General features: G+C 50.0%; 9 protein-coding genes across 9 annotated transcripts, besides 8 other annotated features; 5 read left to right on the forward strand and 4 right to left on the reverse strand.

Moving 5' to 3' along the window:
* Nucleotides 1-259: 259 nt before the first annotated feature.
* On the forward strand, nt 260-2,856 carry FPSE_07499 (uncharacterized protein; the record flags this gene model as incomplete). Its single annotated transcript, XM_009260617.1, has 10 exons — nt 260-436; nt 487-667; nt 716-750; nt 807-1,457; nt 1,507-1,730; nt 1,782-1,896; nt 1,946-2,047; nt 2,097-2,325; nt 2,378-2,668; nt 2,852-2,856. 10 exons carry the CDS (start codon nt 260-262, stop codon nt 2,854-2,856), a joined length of 2,010 nt encoding a protein of 669 aa, XP_009258892.1.
* Nucleotides 2,857-2,869: 13 nt separating this feature from the next.
* Nucleotides 2,870-2,910: a repeat region.
* A 340-nt stretch (nt 2,911-3,250) lies between these two features.
* Nucleotides 3,251-5,117, reverse strand: FPSE_07500 (uncharacterized protein; the record flags this gene model as incomplete). The annotated part of the gene is made up of 4 exons (XM_009260618.1): nt 3,251-3,499; nt 3,550-4,412; nt 4,462-4,644; nt 4,697-5,117. The coding sequence occupies 4 exons, from the start codon at nt 5,115-5,117 to the stop codon at nt 3,251-3,253; spliced, it is 1,716 nt and encodes a 571-aa protein (XP_009258893.1).
* Nucleotides 5,118-7,188: 2,071 nt separating this feature from the next.
* On the reverse strand, nt 7,189-8,858 carry FPSE_07501 (uncharacterized protein; the record flags this gene model as incomplete). The annotated part of the gene is made up of 2 exons (XM_009260619.1): nt 7,189-8,359; nt 8,407-8,858. 2 exons carry the CDS (start codon nt 8,856-8,858, stop codon nt 7,189-7,191), a joined length of 1,623 nt encoding a protein of 540 aa, XP_009258894.1.
* Nucleotides 8,859-9,728: 870 nt separating this feature from the next.
* Nucleotides 9,729-9,782: a repeat region.
* Nucleotides 9,783-12,485: 2,703 nt separating this feature from the next.
* On the forward strand, nt 12,486-12,919 carry FPSE_07502 (uncharacterized protein; the record flags this gene model as incomplete). The annotated part of the gene is made up of 4 exons (XM_009260620.1): nt 12,486-12,491; nt 12,549-12,624; nt 12,685-12,727; nt 12,781-12,919. 4 exons carry the CDS (start codon nt 12,486-12,488, stop codon nt 12,917-12,919), a joined length of 264 nt encoding a protein of 87 aa, XP_009258895.1.
* A 316-nt stretch (nt 12,920-13,235) lies between these two features.
* Nucleotides 13,236-15,176, reverse strand: FPSE_07503 (uncharacterized protein; the record flags this gene model as incomplete). The annotated part of the gene is made up of 1 exon (XM_009260621.1): nt 13,236-15,176. The coding sequence occupies one exon, from the start codon at nt 15,174-15,176 to the stop codon at nt 13,236-13,238; it is 1,941 nt and encodes a 646-aa protein (XP_009258896.1).
* Nucleotides 15,177-16,055: 879 nt separating this feature from the next.
* Nucleotides 16,056-16,100: a microsatellite.
* Nucleotides 16,101-16,653: 553 nt separating this feature from the next.
* Nucleotides 16,654-18,740, forward strand: FPSE_07504 (uncharacterized protein; the record flags this gene model as incomplete). Its single annotated transcript, XM_009260622.1, has 3 exons — nt 16,654-17,580; nt 17,632-18,223; nt 18,274-18,740. The coding sequence occupies 3 exons, from the start codon at nt 16,654-16,656 to the stop codon at nt 18,738-18,740; spliced, it is 1,986 nt and encodes a 661-aa protein (XP_009258897.1).
* A 1,290-nt stretch (nt 18,741-20,030) lies between these two features.
* Nucleotides 20,031-23,276, forward strand: FPSE_07505 (uncharacterized protein; the record flags this gene model as incomplete). The annotated part of the gene is made up of 3 exons (XM_009260623.1): nt 20,031-20,333; nt 20,405-22,637; nt 22,687-23,276. The coding sequence occupies 3 exons, from the start codon at nt 20,031-20,033 to the stop codon at nt 23,274-23,276; spliced, it is 3,126 nt and encodes a 1,041-aa protein (XP_009258898.1).
* Nucleotides 20,223-20,257: a microsatellite.
* Nucleotides 20,274-20,323: a microsatellite.
* Nucleotides 22,505-22,559: a microsatellite.
* Nucleotides 23,277-23,647: 371 nt separating the features above from the next.
* On the forward strand, nt 23,648-24,334 carry FPSE_07506 (uncharacterized protein; the record flags this gene model as incomplete). The annotated part of the gene is made up of 2 exons (XM_009260624.1): nt 23,648-24,158; nt 24,213-24,334. The coding sequence occupies 2 exons, from the start codon at nt 23,648-23,650 to the stop codon at nt 24,332-24,334; spliced, it is 633 nt and encodes a 210-aa protein (XP_009258899.1).
* Nucleotides 23,972-24,060: a repeat region.
* Nucleotides 24,335-24,623: 289 nt separating the features above from the next.
* On the reverse strand, nt 24,624-26,264 carry FPSE_07507 (uncharacterized protein; the record flags this gene model as incomplete). Its single annotated transcript, XM_009260625.1, has 2 exons — nt 24,624-24,678; nt 24,836-26,264. Coding segments are annotated over 2 exons (1,484 nt in total), but the record flags the coding sequence as incomplete, so codon positions are not given.
* Nucleotides 25,447-25,766: a microsatellite.

The following is a 26,264-nucleotide window of genomic DNA, read 5'->3' on the forward strand; positions in this document are numbered from 1 at the left end:
TTTGCCTATTGGTGCCCGCAATCTTCATCGAGAGGGGTTCGCAGATGTTGATGATGCTCCTGCCAGCATCCGTTGGACATGCACACATACTTCGGCGTTCATTCGGCATCTAAGCTTGCGTTTAGATCGATATACCCTGTTTGTAATTAGATACTCAATCTCACGATGTGTGTATAAATAAGCTTGGTGTCGTCCGCTTCTTCAACGGTCACTCTCAGGCAGAGTATCTCTCGACCCATTTCTTCAATAAGCTTTCACAATGGCGTCTTCCAACTCGTACGCGAGCCACCAGGGCACGCTGCCCGAAGAGTTTGACATTATCGTCTGCGGAGGTGGTTCTTGTGGATGTGTGGTTGCTGGCAGACTTGCCAACCTCGATCACAACCTCAAGGTCCTGTTGATCGAGGCTGGTGAGAGTAATTTGAATAATCCGTGGGTAAGTAACGGAAATCCAAGTCTTCCTACACGTTGTCTAACCAATAAAAGGTGTACCGGCCTGGAATCTTCCCTCGTAACATGAAGCTTGATTCAAAGACTGCTTCATTTTACAAGTCTCGTCCCAGCAAGCATCTTGCTGGCCGAGAAGCAACAGTTCCCTGTGCTCACATCCTCGGAGGTGGTTCTTCCATTAACTTTATGATGTACACTCGCGCCAGTGCCTCAGACTGTAGGTATATCTATATCAACTTAGGAAACAATTACTAATGTGGTCCAGACGACGACTTCCAGGCCAAGGGGTGGACTACTGCTGTAAGTCTGAATACACCACTATCAACTAAGAGCATTCCCATTAACTGGATATTCAGGAACTTCTCCCGCTTATGAAGAAGCACGAAACTTACCAGCGCCACGCCACTAACCCAGAAGTTCACGGCTTTGAGGGCCCAATCAAGGTCTCGTTTGGAAACTACACTTACCCTATCAAGGATGACTTCCTCCGAGCCACCGACTCTCAAGGCATCCCCTTCGTCGATGACCTTGAGGATCTCAGCACCGGCCATGGCGCAGAGCACTGGCTCAAGTGGATCAACAGAGACACAGGCCGTCGCAGTGACTCTGCTCATGCCTACATCCACTCGACTCGTGCGAAGCACAGCAACTTGTACCTGGCTTGCAACACAAAGGTCGACAAGATCATCATGGAGAATGGCCGTGCCGTTGGTGTTCAGACCGTTCCCACCAAGCCTCTTCACCCGAACCAGGTCCAGACAAGAACCTTCCGTGCCAGGAAGCAGATTGTTGTTAGTGGTGGTACCCTCTCATCACCTTTGATCCTCCAGCGCTCTGGTATCGGTGACCCCCAGAAGCTTCGCGCTGCTGGTGTTGAGCCCAAGGTCGACCTTCCTGGTGTCGGTTTGAACTTTCAGGATCATTACATGACCTTCTCAGTTTACCGGGCAAAGCCTGAAACTGAAAGTTTCGACGACTTTGTTCGTGGAGACCCCGAAGTTCAAAAGGTAAGACAACTCTCAATATGACAATGACAGGAACTAACTAGAGACACAGAAAGTATTTGACGAATGGAATCTGAAAGGTACTGGACCGCTTGCCACCAACGGTATCGAGGCCGGCGTCAAGATCCGACCTACTGAGCAGGAACTCAAGGAGTTTGAGAGGTGGCCCACTCCTCATTTCACCGACGGGTGGAAGTCCTACTTCAAGAACAAGCCTGACAAGCCCGTCATGCACTACTCTGTGATTGCTGGTTTCTTCGGTGACCACATGCTCATGTAAGTCCCTCTCTGATGCGTCAAGATGTATGAAGACTAACAAGACGAAAGGCCCCCTGGAAAGTTCTTCTCCATGTTCCATTTCCTCGAGTATCCCTTCTCTCGTGGATTCACCCACATCAAGAGCGCTGATCCTTATGACACTCCTGACTTTGATACTGGTTTCGTAAGTCAACCCCGTTTCTAATTTGCTTCAAGTGTACTAATAAGAACAGATGAACGATGAGCGAGACATGGTACCTATGGTCTGGGGATACATCAAGTCGCGTGAGACTGCTCGCCGCATGGACGCATACGCCGGTGAAGTCGAGAACATGGTACGTCAATCTCCTCACTCACTATTCGACATTTTACTGACTTTACTAGCACCCCTTCTTTGACTATGATAGTCCCGCTCGTGCTCATGATCTCGACCTCCAGACCACCAAGGCGTACGCCCTCCCCGGTAACCTTACAGCTGGTATCGGCCACGGAAGCTGGTCTTCTCCTCTCCCCGAGGCAGACCGCTTGCCAGCCGCCAACATTCTCAACTCCAACAAGGCTCATATCCGAGAGGAGCTCAAGTACAGCGACAAGGACATCAAGGCTGTTGAGGGTAAGTCACTTATAATATCAGCCACTCCGTTGCAGTCACTAACTGTTCACAGAATGGGTCAAGCGCCACACCGAGTCTACCTGGCACTCCCTCGGAACCTGCTCCATGGCTCCCAAGGAGGGCAACAGTATCGTCAAGCACGGTGTCCTCGACGAGAGACTCAACGTCCACGGCGTCAAGGGACTCAAGGTTGCTGATCTGTCCATCTGCCCCGACAACGTGGGCTGCAACACGTACTCTACTGCTCTGCTCATTGGTGAGAAGTGTGCTATGCTTGTTGCTGAGGACCTCGGATACTCTGGCGAGGCTCTTGAGATGAAGGTCCCTACTTACCAGGCACCTGGTGAGTTTGTGGTCCGACACCGCTTGTAAGGGATGAATGAGATGTTTTGCGACTTGATGTCCTGTTTGACGGCCAAGATTGGATGTAGCCGATCTAATGTCAGCTTAGCGATTAATTTATTTATGTTAATGACAATTGATGAAGCAAATTATTGTGACTGTTCTGACATACCCTGGTGTGTAGATTAAATTGACAAGGCCTTGAACGCCTCCAAGTCAGAATCCATGCCAGAACGCGGTGATACCACCCGCACGTATAGATCTAAATACCAACTCAAATACTAGTCTAAACATTCATACAAATAAATAACACTTCAGATCATGGTCTAAATGTTATTCTAAAGCATAACATAAATAATATTCTAAAGATTGTCCTCAACTTAGGATAGCAACTACCGTTGTGTCAAGTCATGTTTTAAACCAGCGGCTGTTACAAACCTGCATCACCAATTGCTGTTTGAAGTACATACTTGTACATGTATCTTGCCTAGAGGTCTCAGAATGGGTGTAAGTTTATTGCCATAATTAAATAAAATATGCTAAATGTGTATTCTCCTCCGTTCCAACTAAGAGAATTCCCTCCTTACAGGTTCTTAATCTCAAACTTCTTTCGTAAATGCTCACCATACTTAATGAACAACCATGGCGCAGGAATCAGCGCAGCAGCGATAAATCCAAGTAAACTATTTCCCCAGCCCATGCCTAGCTTATTGTACATGGGCAGTCCAGCAAGAGGGAGAACCGCTCCGGCGATGGATCGCATGACAGCGTTGGCAGCGAGGGCTGAAGCTGCATAGACGGTGAAGGTGTCGATCAGATACATTTGCAGAGACTATGTTATGTTAGCTTCATACTGTATAGGTAAGTACTTAGTATACTGACCATGAAGATGACAAGGTTTCCGACACCGATGACACATGTTCCTAGAATAGGCGCAATCCAGTGTGTCTCGTACTCAGCAGTCCAGCCATAGATGAAGAACCCGACAGGAAGTAAAATAGCTCCGAATCTGAGAGGTGGCAGTCGATACTCGGGCTTCATTATCTCAGATAGTTCGACGATGCCCTGCTCTTTGGCTAACGCCGCCTTCTTTTTCATGTATTTGTCGCTTGAGACGGAAAAGTAGCCCACGCCAATCAAGCTACCGACTCCCAAACCAAGGAATGTCAGACCGGCGTTGACTGTATTGAAGTGGTAGATGCGCATGAAGAGCGGCGTGAGGCTGGTGAAGAGAAGATACAGGTATGCGTACGCGAGACCAACGTATACACCACAGATGATACAGATAGGTGAAAACGCGAGCATCTTGAACGGACGCAAGATACCACGCTTGAAGTAATCGGCTGGGCTCAATCCGGCATCGAGTTTCGATCGTAGTCGATCATTGCCAGTCTCCTTTTGAAGTCTCTTCGTCTTTCGAGCCAGAATCACAGGTGCGTAGGTCTCTTCTGAGGCGAAGAAGAAGACAGTCGACAAGACACCAGATACGATAGCGATGATCCAAAACACCCAGCGCCAGCCCAGAGCATCAGTCACGACACCGCCGACTACAGGACCGATAATGGGACCCAGAAGAGGTCCAATACTAAAGATGGCCATGGCTGCGCCACGCTTCTCCTGGACTATCATATCCGCGATTGTACCGCCACCATTCGTAATGGGCGTTGATCCAAACGTGCCGCTGAGGAAACGGAATGCGATGAAGCTGCTTAAGGTAGGAGCTTTGGCGGAAGCAATGATAAAGACTTGAGGCTGTCAGCAAAGGTGATCATATGAGAGACGAGTGTAGCTTACCGATGAAACCAACATTACAGCAGTGATACACTATTTGACGTCCATAGATTTCTGACAAAGGAGCGAAAATCATGGGGCCCGCTGCAAAGCCCAACACATAGACTGAGACACAGAAAGATGCCAGTTCAGGGCTTCTGCTGCCGAATTCGACCATGAGCTGTGGAACACCAGGGGCAAACATTGCTGAGTGACTGGGTTAGTTCAGTGGCTGAGACATGGGATGGAGTTCACTTACACGAAGCCAAAGGTGTGACAAATGTCAAAGCCGATACCAAGAAACAATTGAGGACCTTCTTCCACGTCGCAAAGTTGTACGGGTTCTGTCGGTCCTTATCACCATCCCACCAGACAATATCGCTTTCACTCTGGGTTTGCGAAGCACCCTCCTCCTCGTCTCTTACATCGCCACCCTGTTTATCTGGATCTGGAGACGTTGCTCGTTTGCTGGCATGGCTGGCTCGTCTGCTCCTGGCAACACTGCTCCTTCGACGCTGCTCGTCTGCTTCGGTGGGGATGAAGCCAATGTTGCTGGGGATGTCGGCATCGTGGCCCTCGGCTACGGCCTCGCGGGTTTTCTCCTCTTGTGTCGGTTCGCGTGTCAGGGGGTGGTGATGAGGATGAGACTCTTGATGAGTCTGGTCGTCTTCTTTACTCATTTTGAGGTTGATTCAGTTGTGAAATATCTTGGGAGCACACTCTGGTTGAAGCAGTGGAAATTCCGTTTTGGGTAACTCCGCGTATCCGAACGCGCAGTCTCAACTTCCCCGGGTTTTCGCGAATGTTCGTAAAATAGAGGTAATTCAGTGGTCCCTCTCCACTCGAGATGATCAGGGTCTAAGGTGTGTCCAAAGTTGGCGGGATGAGAAGGATGTTGTGTAGTCGGACGATCTCAGGGCACGACAATAGTAGCTGAAGCAAACTTGGCCTTTTAGGAAAAAGTTGAGTCTTAGCAAGGATACTGTTTCTATTTGCGATTAATCAAATAATCGATTCGGACAACAGTCAAAATGTCAAGTGTGGGTAGAGAAGTGGAAACCGAGTAGTATGAAAGGAGAAAAATGATCGCGAGAGAAGACGACCAAAACGTCTGGGTGTGTTATCCATTGCTGCTAAGCTATAGCCTGAACTGATTCAATGCAACCAGGGTTCAGATCGCCCACACGAGTAAATTCGTCGCTATCTGAATCAGTTGGTTGATGATCCCCTCTTCCGATGCAACGAACCTCGGCCGATGCACTTCATCCCCTCGCTTTGGGCTATACACCCGCTGTACTATCCGTCTGCACTAAACCCAAGACGACCTTGCTTTTCGCAAAGGGTCTTTTCGCATGGGGCTTGTGTAATTTCATTGGACAGGGGCATCCGACGTTGCAGAGTACCTTTGTCTCGGCCGAATCGTTGATATGTCGTCCGTGATATTTCCTGGTTATATCCGTCGCGTTGGGGGACATGCGGAGATGCTCCATGATCTTGTGAAGGGGGCGTTTCCCCCGCGGTTCTCATTTTCTAGGTTGTGAGTATTGAGATCAAAAGGTGTCCTTCCGCTGAGAATTTGACTGCTGCGACACAAGAGATGAGATCAGTCATTCATCCGACCCTATTCTTAGTCAGCCTAACACCGTCAGACAACTGTCTTCTCATGCCATCAATGAATGGCACGCATTCTACTCCAAAAACCCATACACTGTGTGACTTGGGCAACGCGATGACGCCCCAAATATGGAGTCAATGTTAACTATCTCAGGACATATAAACATAGAGTATTAAAGATGAGAATGGAATATATGAACAAGGAACGGCAGATATCTTACTGACTGATATACAAAGAAATATGTATAGCAGCTCGTTGGGCCATCTACAGAATGCAATACCGACGGCTCGACCCGACCCATTGGAACGTTGCAATGTAATAAATCCCAACAAAACCATAGGTAGCACGTGTCAACAGGTCCTTCAGCATATTCTCAGCTTCCACACTACATAGACCTATCTGTACGTTTGCCTATCTTTGCACTAAATAAGTGTTGGCGCGGCATATTGCCTTGTTGTTTGAGTAACATACAGCACACACAAACAGTTGATCAAAGAAAGCATGAATAAGTCGGTTTCATCATGACATCTCTCATGGCAAGAGGCCATGCCGACTTCACAAGACTCCCATACTAAAACAACACCCTTGCCTAGTATCTGGGTCCAGTTAAAGAGTCGACATGTGAGTCTCCAAAACAGCACATCACATAAGAATCTGCTGAAGCAGTATCAGACCATGTCTGGCATAGACCTCAAAACGCCAGCCATCTTATCACGTCTCATCGTTCAGGCCAGGGTAGTGATACGACTCTGTATTTAGAGATCGAAACCCTGCTTAAGGGTCCTTTATAGCTCAGATTTCTAATCCTTGTCTACATGTTACATGGTCTAGAAGGCGGGTCTGGACCAAGATGCACACATGTCAATCCAACAACATATCACCATAATTCATGCAACTTGCACTCAGAAAGGCCATACGATAACAGTGGCATTGACAAATAATCACACATATTTCAAGCACGGTTTGCATCACTAATGTCAAAAATGGTATAAAGGGTCTTGCCCTGTTTATTCTTTACGTGACTTATTCGTAATCCAGTACCCTGACCTTGGAAACAATCATTGACCTGTCTATCATTAATTTGCGCATTAAACAATTCCCCATCACTCCTAATTCATCCTAAGAGACTTTTTTCTTTACTGAAGCTGGCCAATGCCGAGGTGCTCGGGGTCGGCCTTGACAATTCGGAGGGTGTTAGTGTTACCCATGCCGCCCTTCCAGCCCTGGACAACGACGACGGTGTCGCCGGGGGTCAGGACGTTAAGCTCAAGAGCGTTGTTGACAGCCCACTTGATTCGGCGGTCAACATCCTCCTGCCAGTTGACCTGAGCAAAGTCGGGCTTCTGCTCGGGGAACAGGAAGGGGTAGACGCCACGGTACAAGTGAGCGAATCGAGATGTTGTGGGGCTTCGGGTGACCATGAAGATAGGGCAGACGGGGCGGTACTTGGAAAGCATGCGGGCAGACTCGCCAGAGGTGGAAAGGACAATGATACCACCGGCACCAAGATCGAGAGAGGCACGGACAGCGGCCATGGCGCAGGACTCGACAGTGCTGACGGGGCGCTTGACGAGAGTGCACATCTCCTCGAAGTGAGAGACGTAAGGGATTGTGTTCTCAGCCTTGAGACAGGCCTCGTGCATCTCTTTGACGGCCTCGGAGGGGTAGCTACCCTTGGCCGTCTCACCGGAAAGCATGACACAGTCGGCACCGTCAGTAATGGCGTTACCGACATCGCTGATCTCGGCACGGGTAGGGCGGGGGTTCTTGATCATGGACTCGAGCATCTGAGTAGCGCAGATGACAGGCTTGCCGGCAAGGTTGCACATGGCAATGAGCTTCTTCTGGGCAGCGAAAACCTCAGCAGCGGGGATCTCAATACCGAGATCACCACGGGCAACCATGACACCGTCTGTGGCCTCGAGGATCTCGCGGAAGTTGTTGAGACCTTGTCGGTTCTCGATCTTGGCGATGATCTGGATGCGCTTGCCCTGCTCGCCGAGGACGTCACGGATGTCGTAGATATCCTGAGCGCGGCGGATAAATGAAGCAAAGACCATGTCGACGTTGTTCTCAACACCGAACTTCAGATCGGACTTGTCCTTCTCGGAAAGGGCAGGCAGATCGACATCGGTGTTGGGCAGGTTGACACCCTTCTTGGAGCAGATAGCACCGTTGTTGCGGGCCTTGACAAGGATAGTCTTCTCGTCAACGATCTTGAGAACATCGAAAGCAAGGACACCATCGTCGACGTAGATGATACGGCCGGGCTCAATGACATTGGTAATGTTCTTGTAGTCGACGTACCTGAAAGAGTTAGCAGGGAAGAGATACGACATTACTGGGCCACTAACATGTTCTTGTCGTCAGAAGCGGTAGCATAAGCATCGTCGGTGGTGATGTTCATCTCGTGTCCGACGCTGATGGGAATGTCCTCATCGCCGGGAGTGTTACCAGTTCGGATCTCGGGACCCTTGGTGTCGAGGGCAATGGCGACGTTGCGGCCGGCGTGAGTGGCCTCGGACTCACGAGCATGGTCAATGACGGACTTGTGGTACTCGTATGATCCGTGAGAAAAGTTCATGCGGACAACGTTAAGACCGGAATCTCGGAGCTTGTTGATGGCCTCAACAGAGTTGGTCTTGGGGCCAATGGTGCAGATGATGGAAGAGCGGCGGTAGTTGCGCTCGGGTCGGAAAGCGGTGTCGAGGGAAGCAAGCCATGAGATCTTGCCACCGAATTCGAGGTGGTCCTGAGCGGTGGTAGCCATGACGCTTTTGTTTTGGTTTTCTGACTTCTGAGGCATTGTGAATGTGGTTAGCAAGTTGTTTGTGAGAGAGGAGCTTGGCGGGGTAGCTCTGGCTGCGACAGGAATGAAAATGATGAGACAACAGGAGTGGTGCAGATTGGACAACCAGCACACATATATATCTCAATTGATCGAACGATTGTAGATCCCACTACTGATAACAGGGATATCAGGCTGTTCTGCGGACACTTGCCATGCAGGCCAACGGAGACTCTTTCGTGAGGCATAGGAAATGCATGGGGGCTAACGTGGGATCTGACGTTAAGTGACGTGGTGGGAAAGGCGATAGGGATGGGGCGTGGTATTTTGGTGGGCAGAGCATTCGGCGCGACGCAAAACGGCTGGTTTGGCTAGTGAGAAGGACACAGGATGACCCATGAGCTCAATAGATGGGCCGAGTTGAGAATCGTCAGACTTGTCGCTAATCGGGCCAGAAGAACCGAGAACAAATCCGGCGGTTCGTAATTTCTGGGTCGAAAGCAAACGACATTCTGAAGCACGTCCGGAAACGAGACGAGAAATGCATCTGCCAAAACCAGTATTGCCACATATTTTCCTATCTCCATTGCCAGAGAAGCGCAGAAGAGCGGGATCTCAGGGCCCAAGCCACACCAACCGTCTCCATCCAGGTGCAGCACAGAAGCAACGGTAGCATGTCGACTTACAAAGAGGATAGGGATATCGTTGTACGAGTGTTGCACCGTACGATAATAATCCAAAGGGATGATATGATCAGAAGAGGCAGAGGAACGTGCGCTCTTCCTGGTAGTATTATACGTTCGACGAAGGAGGGGGGCTCGCAAAGGTCGAGGCGTAGAGGGGTGAGTGGAGGTAAAGCTGTTTTGACGTCGAGGGTCAAGAAAGGTTGAGAGATGAGGAAGAGAGAGAGAGAAAGGAAGAGGAGAGGAGAAGGAAGTAGAGTTGGTGTGGTGATGATAATAAAGACAAAAAATATTACAGCAAACCTACCTACGGCCAAGACAAGACAAGGCAAGGCTAAATTCTTCCCTCTACCTACCTCCTACCGCTTTCATTCAAGCCCAGGGTACTTTACTCCTTCCTCCCCAATCAACAAACATGTGTACCTCCCCCAAGAAATTTGCAGCCATCATGACTGGAGGGGTAGGGAGCCAAGCCAGGAGTAGCGCTACGGAGTACTTGCCTCACATGTACTTAGCATGGATTACACAGTCTGAGCTTTGTTTTTGCCCGTGGTTGAGATCCATAGGAGGAGCTCTTTTTTTACTTTTTTCTTTTTTTTCTTCTCTCGTTCTGGCGATCTGGTTCAGAATTATGGGGAGCTCTGCCACCCCGCTTCCCGTGCAAGATCAAAGTCAGATACGTGTAACAAACACTAGAATTGTCCAAGTTTAGAAACAAAAAGTCTATAATTATCAGAGGCTGTAACTATGTTATCAAGTTTCAAACAAATCTCCAAATAGAAACTTGTTTGCTATTATTATTATCATAGCTTCTCGACTTCCATCTGTTACAGTCCAAGCTGTTGTGTCGCCCCCCCTCCTCTATACCTACGTCGCAGCTCTCCCCCACCAAAACCTCGACCCCGCTATCGTTAGGTGGCTTTTATGTACAGACAGGGATCAAGTAATTGTTGTAGCGGCCGGGCCTTTCGGGGCAAAGCACTCCGCCCACTACTGCAGCTCCTCTATTATTTGGCGAACTGCAATGGAAAACATCTGCCAAACTGACTTGTAAATTTAGCCAGTAGATTATTTCAAGGGTGGATTATCATACAAAATCCATCAATGCTAAATGGCTGCGTATCTCTTCCCAGTCATGATCAACACTCTTTCGCCTCTAGACGCGCAACAACGCCATGACAATCCCCCGCTCAGATGCTGACTGTCCCTTTAACAAATCGTTGAGTCACCCTGTGCAGGGCATTTGGCTGGTGCCAACAGCCCGCGTTGGAGACATGAAGCGCCCTCTCCAACGAATGAAATCTTTACTCGTTCCTTTTTGACCATTGGCCCTGACCTTGTTTCGTAACGCCCTCGACAACGGTTGTGAAACTTTGCTTGGCTTCGAATCCAATCAGTCAGTTGTTTGACAGGGCATGCTGTTACGATTGGGTCGAGGTTTATGTTACTATTGTATATAAGTAACGAGTTGAGCAGCCTCATGGCTTGATACGCCTCAAGGGTCAGCTCCCTTCCTGTATAGGCAGGCGATGAATTATTTTTGGTGTGACTGTCATGACAAGTGTTTCGTTTGTTCGTTTAATAAAACTTCCAACAAGAGGTCATGTCCATGACGAGAGGGAATTAACGCGATTCTTATCTATCAATCCAACCTATCAAACTAAGCCTCAACGTTCTTCAGTCTTGGCTTTCGTTGGTTCAGCCTAAGTTCAGAGGTTAGCTCTAACCATCAACCTACAGATGAGCTATCATGGCCGCGGAGATCACCATTGGGTTCAGCTATTCGAAGATAGACCCCCATCTCCTGACTAATGTATTTCAGGTCTCACAACTCGGCACGGCCTGTGGCTGACCGACATGTCTTTTCAACAGAAAAATAGGCCTACCCAAACCCACCTTGAGGCGGCCGGCCCCTCCCTCACCCTTTTAGGCACGAATGAGGTTTCAGACACAGCTCAGTGCATTGACTAACGGCATTGAAACAATGTCGTTCCAGATATCGGTAGATACCAAGCTCGGTGAGTAAACTCTGGTTGTCAAAATTTTGGCAGCGCGGGGGGCGCGCAAAAAGAGGATCCTAACTATCCAAACATGTTGCTATATGCCACCATGCTATCTTATGCCTCATCGATGAGGGATTATTTTTTGTTTTACCCATTGGGCTCTGACATTCAACTCTGACTCCGAATAATACCCCTTGCTCTTCTTGGGATAGACACGGCGATGCACTCGGCGAAGTTTCTCTAGACCCTTGAACCCCTCTCGTGTCTGGACCTCAACCCGTCCCACGCAGACATTGAGATGAAAAAAAAGCTGTGAGTGGATTTCTTGTAATAACGCCGGAATGCCAGCGAACAAGCGGTTGCTTCTTCTCGGCGACTACGAGACTAGCGGCGGCTATATGTCGCAACGTGCTGTGATGCAACATAACAATTGAACCCCGTTGATCCAGTTGAGTTCGATTCAAGCGAGTTTCCATATCAGGATCTTCCGCTGCGATTGTCAAGTCCGTATAAGCGAAGTAGTAGATTGAGCTATTTACATGACAGATTCGACTGAGCATCCATCTGGGGATAGTATCATGCCTGTATCAGCTATTCCATCTTCAGCCTAGTTATCATTGACGGAATTGATGCCGATGATATCTGAACCAGATGTTCGCATCTCAAAATGTCTTGCATCTATCTTCACATCCACAATCAAAACCAGATCCAATTGCTTGGTCCAACACGTGATATGGCTCTTCCCCGGAGCTTTCTGCGCCGGGCTGCCGGGCGACTCCACTTCCGCCTGGTTCCCGAGGCGGGCTGTGTCGCATGATACTGAACTAAGCCAAGGTTGATCATCAACGACTCCGTTCACGAGCTTGCACACCGCGAGATCCTCCAGTACAATCCGAGACACGACCGAAAGACAAGACGACTTTTAACTTTTAATAACTCATCTTGAAAAGACCTGCATCATGGTGGTATGTATCTTCTGAGTCGCCCGGAGCTATGCCCTTGTGGCTAAAGACTCCTCACAGCTCCTTAACCTGCTGACTTTCGGACTCTGGTCAAAGGTCGGACGGTTGACACACTATGCTTTTGACGCTGTTCTCTGTGAGTTGAAGCCTTATTGCTTCTGTAGCTTGGCGTGTTGTATGGGCTAACATATCACAGTCTCGGCCTTCCTCGCCGGCATGAAGCGATCAACTGGCTTGACGTGAGCTACAACACCCGCGCAATCCCCCAACCATCTCTAATCATCAAAAACAGCTTCAAGACCGACAGAGTCGCTGGTGAGAACAAGGATTTCACCGGTTGGATCGACAGATACCTCGGCGTTGGTGAATGGGTCATGGACCAGTCCGTTGCGATCGCCGGATCCAGCGGCTACTTCGAACGAACCCGATGAGCGACGAGACGCATTTACACCTTCAAAGCTATTGATATCATGAAAACCTCCACTCAGACTCAGCCGAAGGCTTCGATTGACGACTTTGACTTACGAACGCGAGGAATGGACAAAGACTGCCTGGCACGCGAGAGATGACGCGCTGGATTTCACATAGGCGTTCGGATATATGACTATACATGTGAATTGGATCAACGACACTGAATTAACGAAGCTATCACTTTCTATTCTGCCCCAGTGTGAACCTTTCTGGTAGTCATAACAAGCATGTTCGATTATCCATACTGCCTCTTACTTGGGTCATTATTCATAAGCGCTATTTACTCATAAGCCTTGTCACTGCCGTAATCTCGGTATCCTGTTCAATCTTGTCCGGACCGTGAAGGTCCGCTAAGAACTCGACCGGTACCTCGTTATTCCCAGCGCTTCCTCGTCTCAGCACCACACTCTGTTGCTGGGGACTGTCTGGAGAATCATGATCATGGTCCTCTATTCGAGAGACCAGCAAGTCGGCGGGAACTTCGTTATCACTTTCGTCGTGACTTTCCGCTCGTTCTTCTTGACTCGCTTCCTCTGCCTTGTCCGTAGAATCACTGAGCTCAGGAGAATCGACCGCAGCGGCTGGCTCAGGGAGTCCAAGGGTATCTCTCAGAAGAGCTTTAGCTTCAACAAACGCCTCTAGCTCAGCACCAATTGCGCATATGAGAAGATTCCAGTGCTTTGATTCGGCCAACTGTAGTCGCTTCTGTAACTCTTGAACGACGTCATCCATTTCAGACAGCTGACTTTGCATGGCAGCTTGTTGAGGCTCTTCATCGGCATCCCCAGCTTGGCTAGATCTGACAAGCTCTCGAAGTTTTGCCTCAAATTGTGCGACCAGTCCAGTGACATCAGACCATACCTCTGAGCCTTCGATTAAAGCTTGACGATCTTGTGAAATTTGTGCCTTGCGACGCTCAAGAGCGGCAATTTCTCCTTGCCACCATGTTCTTGCCATTTCCACCGTACGGCGTTCGGGGCGGAGTTGTAGAAATTCGGTACCTCGCAGTATGTCCATATTTTCTTTCGGTCGCGTGCTTTCACCGTAGCCAAGAGCATCAATGTCCAACGGCGCAATGGGTGGCGTTTGCATCATTGTTCTGACTTCCATATCGACATCTCTGCCGGCTGCCCTGTATCCACTCAAACCTGCCTCTCGTCGACCCTTGACGTCTTCCATCTTTTCTCGCACCCACCTGCGGCGCCTCTTTGCTCCAGCCAGTTTTTCTTCGAGGCGCTGGATATCGTGATCCAGTTCTTGCTGTTCTGATTCCAGCGATCGGAGTTCTTGACCCAAGGGCTCCTCCTCATCATCTTCCAGCGCATGAAGTTCAGAATAAATGTCATCCCGTCTCTTACTCATCTTGTCAAGATAAGCCAAGGCATCCTTTCTTTGCTCAAGGGCAGTGCTCAAGTGTAAATCTTCCTCGGCCTTGAGCTCAGACAAAGCGGCCATAGAACGCTGTAAACCAACTCGAGCTGACTTGAGACCGCGAGGTTTGTTTGACACAGGCTGTCTCACGGGGATTACATTTCCATCTGGTGTAGATCGCGTTGGCATATGCAATGAGTTCATCATGCGAGACTTGGACGTAGCCGTGGAATAAAATGTGCTCTCTCCTGTAGTCGTGTCACTTCCAAAATTACTTTCGGATCCCTCCCCACTACCAGCAATTAGGCCAGAGGCTTGAAGATCCAGTAGTTGCTGGATGTCTCGTTCCAAGGCCTTTTCTCGCCTCTGCAGACTTCTCCATATTGAATCGAGTCGTGGTCGGTTGTCCACGTGCTTCTGGCTCGGGCTATTCGACCCAAACCTACTCGCTGAAATCAATCCGTATCCCCTTCCGTTATCTCCGTGACTTGATACAGTAGACTGTCGAGACGGGTGTTGGTTCATCATCATGGAAGATGCGATCGGAGGCGGTGGCCCTGCAAAGATCGGTTTAGATCTAGTATGAGGAGGGGAGTTGGAATAGCGGTGTTTGCTGTCCCATGAAGCAGGGGAGGAAGATCGACGAGTAGATGTAGCTGATACAGGCTGCATATTCTTTCTAAGTCTAGGGAGTGGAGGTTCCTGGTCGAAAAGAACGTCGTCACTCCGAGGTTCAAGCTCATCCAAGTCATATTCGCTGACTTCTCGAATCGGAGGGCTTCGCAAAGGATTGGATAGTCGCTGACGAGGACTAGAAATACGATCGAACATTGAAGGCGAAGACATTTCCGTTTGAAAGGGAGGAATAGCCTACGAACGGCTGCCTTGGTGAGCGAGTGTGTGTAATCGCAATGTCGGAAGTTGTCGCAAACATTCGTTGGAGGTCGGTTAGGCGCGGCGTGGAGTGAAAAAAGACGAGAGTTGCCCAGTTTTGTTCCCTTACACTTATTCAAGTGTATCGCAGACCTGTTCAACTGTTAATGAGTAGATAAAGATGGTATGAGTCGTGGGGTGTGTCAAGATCATAGAATCTGTTGGTAGCTTAGCCTTGGAAGCTATGAACACGATCTGGGGTTGGCATGTGCCCACATGGGGTGCACATGCCATGAGCTGCTGAGATCCACAGGACGGGGAGTGGACCTGTACCACCAGCGTCACGGGCTTGTCTTCATGTGATGGAAGCTGCAGTATATCTAACGTCTATATCGGCTACCGGATGTTGAGGAGTACATAGAGAATTACGGCTGATTATTTACTAACGAGGTGACTATATCTCATAGTCAAATCAAACTCCAAAACTGAAGCCAAATAACAGTCATCTTGCTGTACAAACCCGCTCAAAGTTATGGCAACATGCATGAAAGATACTAAACATTTAGATACTGACTATAGCTAGTATAAGAAACGGTGTTTCATAATTCATATCCTTTGAATTTGCTTTATAATGTGTAGACCAGAAGCAACTCCAAGCGTGTTACTCCTAGCTGTGCACTGAAAACATTTACCATATAATAATTGTTATACAGAAAATCTACCAGCTGACGGTCTTATCTTTCTTCTTAAAGCCTATTTGCATCCTGTGTTCAAACGGAAGAAACCCGTTCTCTCATCTCCGCCATCAGCCTACCGGTTAACCCCCTCTCTTCTCCAAAACGTACTTGATCAAGGCCGAGCCAAGCCAAACGGGACCAGACCAGACCAGAACAGATCTTCTCGTATTTGCGCAAGCAATATCCCCGTCGCATTATTTCTTGCTTACCAAAACTTGTGTTTCTCCTTTGCTTCAGCCACCAGAAACGCCAGCAACTCAATCTTGTTCTTTGAGCATCCCTCGAAGCAGGACATTTGCTGATGTTTTTGACTTTATCAAGATCCAATTGCCGACGATCATCCTCAGGCCAGGTGTGCTGTAAGGGAGAGTTGCTTACTCCACCGCGATTTAATTGACTGCGACGTTCAATTTCCATTGTCGCTCAAACCTTCTTGTTTCATATTCTGCTGCTTTTCTTGCTCGTCTCAACGTTGCGGCTGCTGTTGCAGTTCAGTCATTCCACTCTGCCGGCAACTGTACGGCTTGCCGGATCAACTCAGAGCATACGAGACAAAATCACAGCGTCAACCTGTCATATCTACTAGGCGAGCCTGTCGGGTATTTATTTTTGGCGCCTCAAGCCTACATACAGGTCAAGTTTTCTGATAACCTAACGCCAGACCAGGCCAGGTCCGTCATTAAGCAGCCAAGAAACAACCAAACCATCCAATCATGAGCCAATCACAGCAATTCCCTCCCTCACTGCGTCAAATGCAGGTGGGCTCCATGTCTGCTCCTCGCGCCGTTGCTGGCCCTGGGGCTGGCTCTGGGTCTGGCTCAGGCTCTGGATCCGGCCCTCAACCCCATCTTCAGCACGACGAATTGCACATGTCGGGCTTGAGCCAAACTGGTGGTCCAATCTCCATGTCGCCTCAAGAATACGAAAATCCTCCCCAGATCAAATTCGAGTCCTCGCCCTCAAACTCTCACTATAGGAACCCCTCTAATACTTCGGTGCCCAACGTCCTCCAACCCGCCGGTGGCCTGTCCGCTCGCGGCGCCCCAGCCTCGCCCAACTTACCTTCGCCGATGCAGCAATCTTCTCCCGCTGCTTCATCCGTCCCTCACCAGCCGCCGTCGCAAGCTCAGCAGCAGCAGCTCCCTCATCACTCCCAGCAGCCACTGCAGATCCCCTCGCAGCACGGCCAGCCCACACGCGGATATTCAGGCTCACCGTCCGCCGCCGTCGCGAGCAAACCCCCGCTGAGCATGTCTCACAGCTACTCCCGCTCCAGCCCAGCCGCTGGCTACGATGGCTCCTCTAGCTATCACGCATATACTCCCACGACGCCTGGCGGTTCTACCTCTGCGCATCTAATGTCGCCAATCGATACCACCAGGTACAATGCTCCAGGATCTCAGCGCAACATCTCCAACACCCCGCTTGGCCTAGCTGATATTCGTCCCCGCGCCGATTCGAGCATGTCCGATGGCACTGGAGCTGCCATGGCCTACGACGCCAACAATGCCCAACCAGGAACGAGCAATTACCTTGCGCCTTGGGCCATTTACGCTTTCGACTGGTGCAAATGGCCGGCCCAGGGTAATAGCGCTGGTAAGCTCGCTGTAGGCAGCTACTTGGAAGATGGACATAACTTTGTGCGTCATGCAAGACGACAAATTCGCGTGTCCAACCGCTGACTGTTCTAGATTCAAATCCTTGATAGTCATATCACACCGACTCCTCAGGATATCTATACTCCTGGTTCTTCCAAGTTTAGCCTCGAGTTCACCAAAGCTGCCGAAGCTACCCACTCTTACCCTGTGACCCGCCTATTGTGGGAGCCGCCTTCGTCGCAGAAGCAGTCTACTGACCTGCTCGCGACTTCGGGTGACCACTTGCGATTGTGGTCTCTTCCTAGTGAGAACCCTTCCACACCCAGTGGCACAATCGGCCGTCGCGACAATGTCACCACCAAGTTAACTCCTCTCGCGTTACTCTCCAATTCGAAGACGCCGGACCACACTGCGCCTCTAACATCGCTCGATTGGAATACCGTCTCTCCCAGTCTCATCATTACGTCCAGCATAGACACAACATGTACCATCTGGGATATTCCCTCACTCACGGCCAAAACTCAGCTCATTGCCCACGATAAAGAGGTTTACGATGTTAGGTTCTGCGCCAAAAGCGTGGATGTTTTTGTCAGTTGTGGTCAGGATGGTAGTGTCCGCATGTTTGACCTGCGAAGTTTGGAGCACTCGACAATTATTTACGAGCCTACAGGCAAGGAAGAGCGAGGTAAGTTGTTTGCAGAATTTAATATTTACTTTGTACTGACCTTGAAACAGACCCCAACGGTGGTCGCGTTAGTCCAACACTGGCTCAGCAAACGATGTCCAATCCTCCGCCGCTACTTCGCCTTGCCACCTCGCCTCACGATACCCATCTCCTAGCTACTTTTGCTCAAGATTCCAACGCCATTCGTATTCTGGACGTGCGACAACCTGGTCAGGCCTTGCTCGAGCTACGTGGACATTCTGGAAACATCAACTCTATCGAGTGGTCGCCTCATCGACGAGGAATGCTTGCTTCAGGCGGTGACGACTGCCAGGTCCTTTTGTGGGATATTTACAACTCCGGCCAGCCCATCAACGGCGCCCCTCAGCAAGATAACCCTAGGAGCCCTGTTGCTAGCTGGCAATGCGATTACGAGATTGGCAACTTGGGCTGGGTACCTCAACTTCCCAACTCCGAGTACGGCGAGTGGCTCGGTATTGGCGCAGGACGTGGTATCTGGGGAACAAGAGTCATGTAAAGGCACAGCCATTGGCAGGCTGGTGTCGTTTGTAGTACGTAGGGCATGGTATCTGGCGGTTCTCCAGAAACCTTGCTCGAATCACGTAGAATGACAACTTAAGGGTACGGTATATTGCATTCTGCAAAGCCTGGAGTTATTATTTTGGCGGTTTTGGGAAGTTGGCTCGGAGCATCTGCGACATTCTCTAGTTGCTGGGATCAAAACGTGGTGGTGGTTGAGGGGCCTTGATTCGATATGAAAGAAACACGAACCCGTATACGGAAATTTGCGCTTCCGTCTAAGGCAGATAACTCGAGTCGTGAAACGCGGAATGACTTGGAAAACAGTCTGTCGTTGTTTTGATAAGGCGTGGGTTATGAGGTCTCAAAAGCCTGGGCTAGCAGGGAAGGGGGGAGTATAGAACGCATATTTCACTGGAGGCTAGCGTTGGAGTAGATATAGATGATGAGAAAACATGCTAACTATTTCTAACTGATTATATCTATCCGTATCTGTTGTCTCTTTGTGGTGACTGGTCTGTGAAGGTATGCAATTATATCACAGCATTGGTAACTTTATCAAGATGCAGCAAGGGGCAAGTACTTGCACATTAGGATTTTAGCAGTGATAGAACGTCACATTGTTTCCCTGTCAATACGTGTTGATCCCCAGGTGTTTATAGGTTAGCAGTAGGAGAGTGCGGATGCATATAACTATTGATTAAGTTTTAGATGTGAGGGTGGTTTCTATTGTGACAACCAATTTACGTTTGACCTGACAAGACAGGTCAAACGTTAAGGAATATTGGAGATATTTGGTGATTGGTACAACTTTAAACAAAATATTGCCTTTGGCTGCCTTGCATCAAGAGTCATACAAAGTAGGGCATAAACTTAACCTTGTTCTTGCACAATACAAAAGTACTGCCCAGCAGCCCAAATATTGGAGAAATAAATAAGGCCTGGGGCGTCCGTTCTGAGTTCTAAAAACACCAACTCCAACTTCAACTTCAACTTCAACGACAGCCGTCTATGCGTGAGACGTGAGCGAACTTGCACAATTAGCGACCCACTATTTGCGAAATAGTGCACTGCACAAGGTCCGGCATTTTGCCGCCTGGAGCTCCAACATTACTCGGTGTTGCTTTGACTTTCTTTCACTGTTCATCTTTGTCATCCATCAAATACCCTTTAATATTCTCTTTCTACATCGCCGCCACTTGTTCTTTCTTTCATTCTTTCATATTCGAGCGACAAACACCCAGGCAATCACAAGAGACACGTTACGTGTCGCGGCTCCTTCGCCACAATGTCTTCTCACGACCCTTCGCGCTTCGAGGATTCTGAGGATGAGGAAGATTTCAACCCTGCGCCTGCCGATCTATCCGACGAAGAGCAAGATGGCGACCATCAAAAAGTGAAGCGTGGAAGCAGCCCTGCGCCTCGCGACGATGATGATGAGGATGAGCGACCTTCGAAATCGCGACACGCCGATGACGATGAAGAAGAAGAGGAGGAGGAAGAGGAAGAGGAAGATACTGGCAGACGTCGCGACGATGATGATGACGAAGACGAAGAAGAAGAGGATGAGGAAGATGAGGACATCCAACAGGTAAGGAAACTTTAGTCTATCCGGGCGCGTTTGTTGCCTGCTTTCTCTTGGTTGATGCTGACCCCTTTCAGGGCCATCGCAGAAAGCGCAGAAAGGAGCGAGGTGCCAATTTCTTCGATATCGAAGCCGAAGTCGACGATGAAGACGAAGGCGAAGACGACGAGATGCTGGGCGAAGAGATAGGAGACTTCATTACCAACGACCACCCTGACGATATCGCGGAAACCGGTGACGATGACAGACGACATCGCGAACTCGATCGCCGTAGGGATATGGACTCTAGCATGGATGCCGAGAAACAAGCAGAGATTCTGCGACAGCGATACGGTAACAGACGCTCTGGCAAAGGCTTCAGAGATGTATCGGTGGTTCCCAAGCGACTGCTGCTCCCTAGTGTGGATGACCCCAGCATTTGGGCTGTCCGATGTAAAGAAGGAAAGGAACGAGAGGTCGTTTTCTCCATCATGAAGCGCATCGAAGAGCGAGCGGGCACAAAGGACGAACTCGCCATCACTGCTGCGTTCGAACGCGGAGGTATCGAATCCGTCATGAAGGGATTCGTCTATGTTGAAGCCCGACGCCAAACCGACATTCTCAAGGGACTTGACAGCATGATGAACGTGTACCCCCATTCCAAGATGATTCTTGTCGATATCAAGGATATGCCCGAGCTGTTTCGCATTTCCAAAACCCCTACTCTGGAGCCTGGAGCCTGGGTCCGTCTTCGAAGGCCCCCGAAGCACAATGGCGATCTTGCTCAAGTCATCGATGTTACTGAGAACGGCCTGGAGGCTCGAGTTCGCTTCATCCCCCGATTGGATTATGGCATGCGAGATGATGCTTTGTCTGCTGATGGCAAGCGTAAGCGACCCTTTGGCAATGGCCCTAAACCACCGCAGAGACTGTTTAGCGAGATTGAGGCTCGAAAGCGCAATCCTCGCGCTATTCAGGGAAACCCTTCCACTGGCACATGGACATACAACAATGAGGAGTTCGAGAATGGATTCCAAGTCAGGGATGTCAAAATCCAACAACTCACTGTCACTGATGTGAACCCATCGCTTGAAGAGGTTACCAGATTCGCTTCAGGGGCTGAGGATGGAACCGAGAACCTTGATCTCAAGGCACTGGCACACAGTCTCAAAGACAGTAACGCTCTAGCTACATACCTCCCCGGCGATGTTGTCGAGGTTTACACTGGTGAACAGAAGGGTGTTGTTGGAAAGGCCATGCGTGTTCACTCCGATGTCGTTTCCATCACTGTCACTGAAGGTGAACTCGTCGGACAGGAGATCGATGTGCCCATCAGAGCTCTTCGCAAGCGCTTCGATGTTGGTGATCACGTCAAGGTCATTGGCGGTAGCAAGTTTAGAGATGAGGTCGGAATGGTCGTCAACATCAGGGATGACAAGGTTACTATCTTGACAGATCAGACAAACACAGAGATCACCGTCTTCAGCAAGGATTTGCGCGAGGCTAGTGACATTGGTGGCCAGGGCTCCCTAGGCCAGTACTCACTACACGATCTTGTGCAGCTCGACCCTACGACTGTGGGTTGTGTTGTCAAGGTTGATCGCGAGTCACTTGTTGCCCTTGATCAGTTCGGAACACCTCGACAGGTTATGCCATCGCAGATTTCTAACAAAATTCCAAAGCGAAAGACAGCTGTTGCCGTTGATCGACATGGTTCTGAGATTCGCCTAGAAGATGTTGTCAAGGAGTACACCGGTCAGCAGCGCCAGGGCAAGATCATCCACATTCACCGTTCCTACATCTTCTTACACTCCAACGACAACAAGGAGCATGCCGGTGTTTTTGTTACAAAGGCCAACATGGTCAACACTGTTGCTGCCAAGGGTGGCCGAGTCAACACTGCCGCCGCCACCGGTCCTGATTTGACGGCCATGAACCCAGCGCTCAAGCTTCACAAGAACGGAAGTGAGAACAAGCCCGTTCCACCACCCAGATCCTTTGGCAAAGATAAAGCCATTGAACAGACTGTCGTTATCAAGAAGGGAGCCTACAAAGGTCTTCTGGGTATCGTCAAGGACACCACAGACACCCATGCTCGAGTCGAGCTTCATACGAAGAGCAAGACCATCACAGTGCCTAAGGACTGTCTAGCCTTCAAGAACAGGATGACTGGTGCAACCATCGATATTGCCAGCCGAGGCGGTCGCGGTGGTTATGGCGGTGGTGCTGGACGTGGTGGCGGCGGCGATCGTGTGCCAGGTTGGCAGAGCGGTTCACGCACACCCATGGCAGGTGGTAACTCTGACAGAGTGCCTGCTTGGGGATCACGAAGTAAGTTTGTTTACTACTGGCTCAATTTCATATTACTAACATGACACAGCACCTGCTGCAAGCGGAAGAACACCTGCTTGGAAGGCCCAGGATATGTCTGGCGCCCGAACCCCCGCGTGGGCAGATGGTTCGCGAACTGTCAACCCCTACGACGGCAGCCGTACGGCTTACGGGTCTGGTGGACGCACGCCAGCTTGGCAGGCTGGTGGAAGAACCCCTGCTCCAGGTGATGCGTTTGGTGCTGGATCCCGTACACCGGCCTACGGTGGAGGCGACAGCTGGGGCTCAGGATCCAAGACACCTGCTTGGGGAGTCACCGCGCCGACTCCAGGAGCCAGCGGCGGTGATGCATGGGGTCCAGGCTCGTACGACGCCCCTACTCCCGGCGGCGCACTCGGTGCCCCAACTCCTGGTGCCATGAACGCTCCTACACCTGGAGCTTACTCGGCACCTACACCCGCTGCTATCAGCGCACCAACACCTGGAGGCTGGCAAGGCGGATGGGGAGCAGATTCGGCACCTACCCCGGCTGCTGGTGCTCCCACACCTGGTTACTACGGTGCTCCTACTCCTGGAGCAAGTTACGGTCCACCAGAGACTCCTGCAGCCACTGGTCCTCGATACACTGATGATGACTGATTGCAAATAGTACAAGACTGAAGATACAATTTGGGGTGTACGTGGTGGATGAATGCAAAAGGCGTTTGGGAAGATAGTAATTGTATGATTAAAAATTCTGGCAATACGCCAATTAGCTTTGAAGAATTGATCCAAATATAGACGCTTTATCTTGCATAAATTGTTGACTGTCACTGTCATTGTCTTAGTTGATAGAAAGGAACTCAGTGACGTGAATATGCTATGCTTCCTTTCTTATCGATAAGGAATTGTCCATCTTTTTCCGACTGTTTGGTGAATCTTTAATTCTTGGCAGCACTCCGCAACTCTACGATATTTCGACATTCGCTAATTGTACTCGGGTCCCTCTTTCACCTTTCGTCGATATAATAATGTCTCTACCCTTTACGACACGGAGAGTGACACCGAAAGCTCTCTCACGATCATCTCGTCTCGAATGCCCGTCCACTCGCTGCAACACACGATCCACGCCAACATGCGCTTTCTCAACAAAACCAACGAACCGTCGCGCCAAAGCTCCTAACTCGCAAGATTCCGCTGCACCTAGCGATAAGCCTGCGAAAGTGCGCATAACTCCTACAACGTCAGAGCAATCCGCCGTGCTTCAGCAACGATTACAAGAAAAGTCCGCCAATCTAGCCAGAAACAGAGAAGAGCAGCTACGAGAAGCGAGACAAAGACGACTAGACAGAATCAAGGAAGAGAGGGGGAAAAGAGCACAGGCAGAAGAAGAAGAAAAGAAAGAGTTGACGAAAGAGGAGTTGGAAAAGCAAAAGAAAGAGGACTATAAGAGAAGGTATAAAGAGCTGGAGTGGAGATGGCTCAAGTTTATTGTTGGAATGCCGATTTTCCTGGTTATGAGTTATGACCTTTTCCAAAGACGTAAGTTATCTAGCTACTCGGTGGTCGTGATGTTGTGCTAATTAATGGGTTTAGTGGTTATGAAAAGAGAGCAAAAGGTTCCTCCGTGGAGGCAGGCCAAGATTGATAAGGAGAAGGAGGAGAAGGAGAAAAAAGAAAAGCTAGAACAAGTTGGTGAGGAAGTCTTGAAGCACTGAGGTAGTTCTATGGGAGATAGGGGCCCGAAGAGTGAACTCGCGGTCGGTCTGGGACAGTAAAGTAACGTTGTTAGTTCCAGATGGTCGCACGAGGTTGTATATCAATGTATAGAATGTACGAAATCGGCATATAGAGAGACAAGAGGATTGGAAGCTTGACGGCTGTTGAGATACTGTAACAACAGAAACAAGGTACTGGTGTTTACATGGAATGATGTACTGATGTTATATCAGCATGAGACACTTCACCCTTTGTTCATTACTCCTCTACAGCATTATAGATCAAATATCACAGTATTTCGATCAGGGACACGATATTGGTTGTCCAGATCATATATTCATGTCTAAAAGTATGTAGCCGAAAAATAATTATGTAAAATGCTATACAACAGAATCCCCCTTAAAATCGCATAGTCATCGAAAAATGAAAGAAGGGTTTTTCTAGACCTGTCGCGAAGTATCCATCACCCAAGTGACTGTTCACACTCATGCTCCGCTTACAGAGCGGGAGGGTTCTGGCACTTGAAGCAAGGCTGCTGGTAGAACTTGATGATGGAGTTCTTGTTCTTGATGATCTTGCCAGACTTGTACAGCTTGCACTTGGCGCTGCCCCAGGGGGTGGTGGGCTTGTAGCTAAAGTACACACACTCGGCGCCGTATTCGATACAGCTCTTGGCACAGTTCTCAAGGCATGAGGCATCACCGACGTTGGGGATGAGTACCTCCTCGCAGATGGAACCGCGAGTACCGCAGTAGGTGTTGCTGCTGCAGTTGGGGTCGGAAACATACTTGGAGCATGTGGCAGGAGGAGGAGGAGTGACCTCGTTCTGGCAAGTGTAGCACTTCTCAAGATCGTAGAACTTGACGCCAGTGTTGCAGGGAGTGAAGGTGAGCTGGTCCAGGGCAGCGCTGTAGAGCTGGCACTTGGAGCCGTTGTACTTGAAGGAGAAGGTCTTGCAGCCCTCGGTGGTTCCGCAGATCTTTCCACACTTGTCGGCGCTGGCAGTCCATACGGGTTGGCCGAGCTTCTGAGAAGAACGGCAGCTGACCTTGCCTTGCTGGCCGCAAGTGCTAGGGCGGTTGGGCTTGGGGATGTAGTTTGTGCAGACGGGAGCAGCCTCAGTAGTGGTAGCAGCCTCAGTGGTTGTGCCAGCTTCAGTAGTAGTACCGGCAGCCTCGGTGGTAGTAGCAGCTTCGGTGGTGGTGCCAGCGTCGGTAGTAGCAGCAGCCTCGGTGGTGGTGCCAGCAGCCTCTTCGGTAGTAGTACCAGCAGCCTCGGTGGTAGTAGCAGCTTCGGTGGTGGTGCCAGCGTCAGTAGTAGCAGCAGCCTCGGTGGTGGTGCCAGCAGCCTCTTCGGTAGTAGTACCAGCAGCCTCAGTGGTGGTGCCAGCAGCCTCAGTGGTACCGGCCTCGGTGGTAGTAGCGGCATCAGTTGTTCCAGCCTCGGTGGTTGTAGGAACAACATATCCATCGCACTTAGCGTAGCAGGCGTGCAACTCGTAAAAGGAGGAGTCCGCCGGGCAGATGGAGCCCTCTTCGCATTCGGAATCGTCAACGTTCAGTTCGTACAGCGAATCGGCGTAAAGTTGGCATACACCAGACTCAACCTGGTAAGAGAAGGTGTTGCAAACCTCTCCAGCGTTTTCCTCATTGACATAGTCAGCGCACTTGGTGGCACACTCGTCGGCACTGTCGATCTGTCGATACATCTCAATGGGGGAACCATCCTGGGATCGGCCCATGACGGCGCAAGACTCGGCAGGGGCGCTGTCAACGGTGGTGTAAGCAGCAGTGCAGCCAGCAGCAGTTGTGGAAGCAGCCTCAGTAGTAGTGACGGCAGCCTCTGTAGTCTCAGTGCCGGCAGCAGTGTCGGTAGTTTGAACACCACCAGCAGTCTCGGTCGTCTGACCAGCAGCAGTCTCAGTGGTTC

The sequence above is a fragment of the Fusarium pseudograminearum genome, chromosome 2, assembly GCF_000303195.2.
Source record: "Fusarium pseudograminearum CS3096 chromosome 2, whole genome shotgun sequence".
Taxonomy (NCBI): Eukaryota; Fungi; Ascomycota; class Sordariomycetes; order Hypocreales; family Nectriaceae; genus Fusarium; species Fusarium pseudograminearum.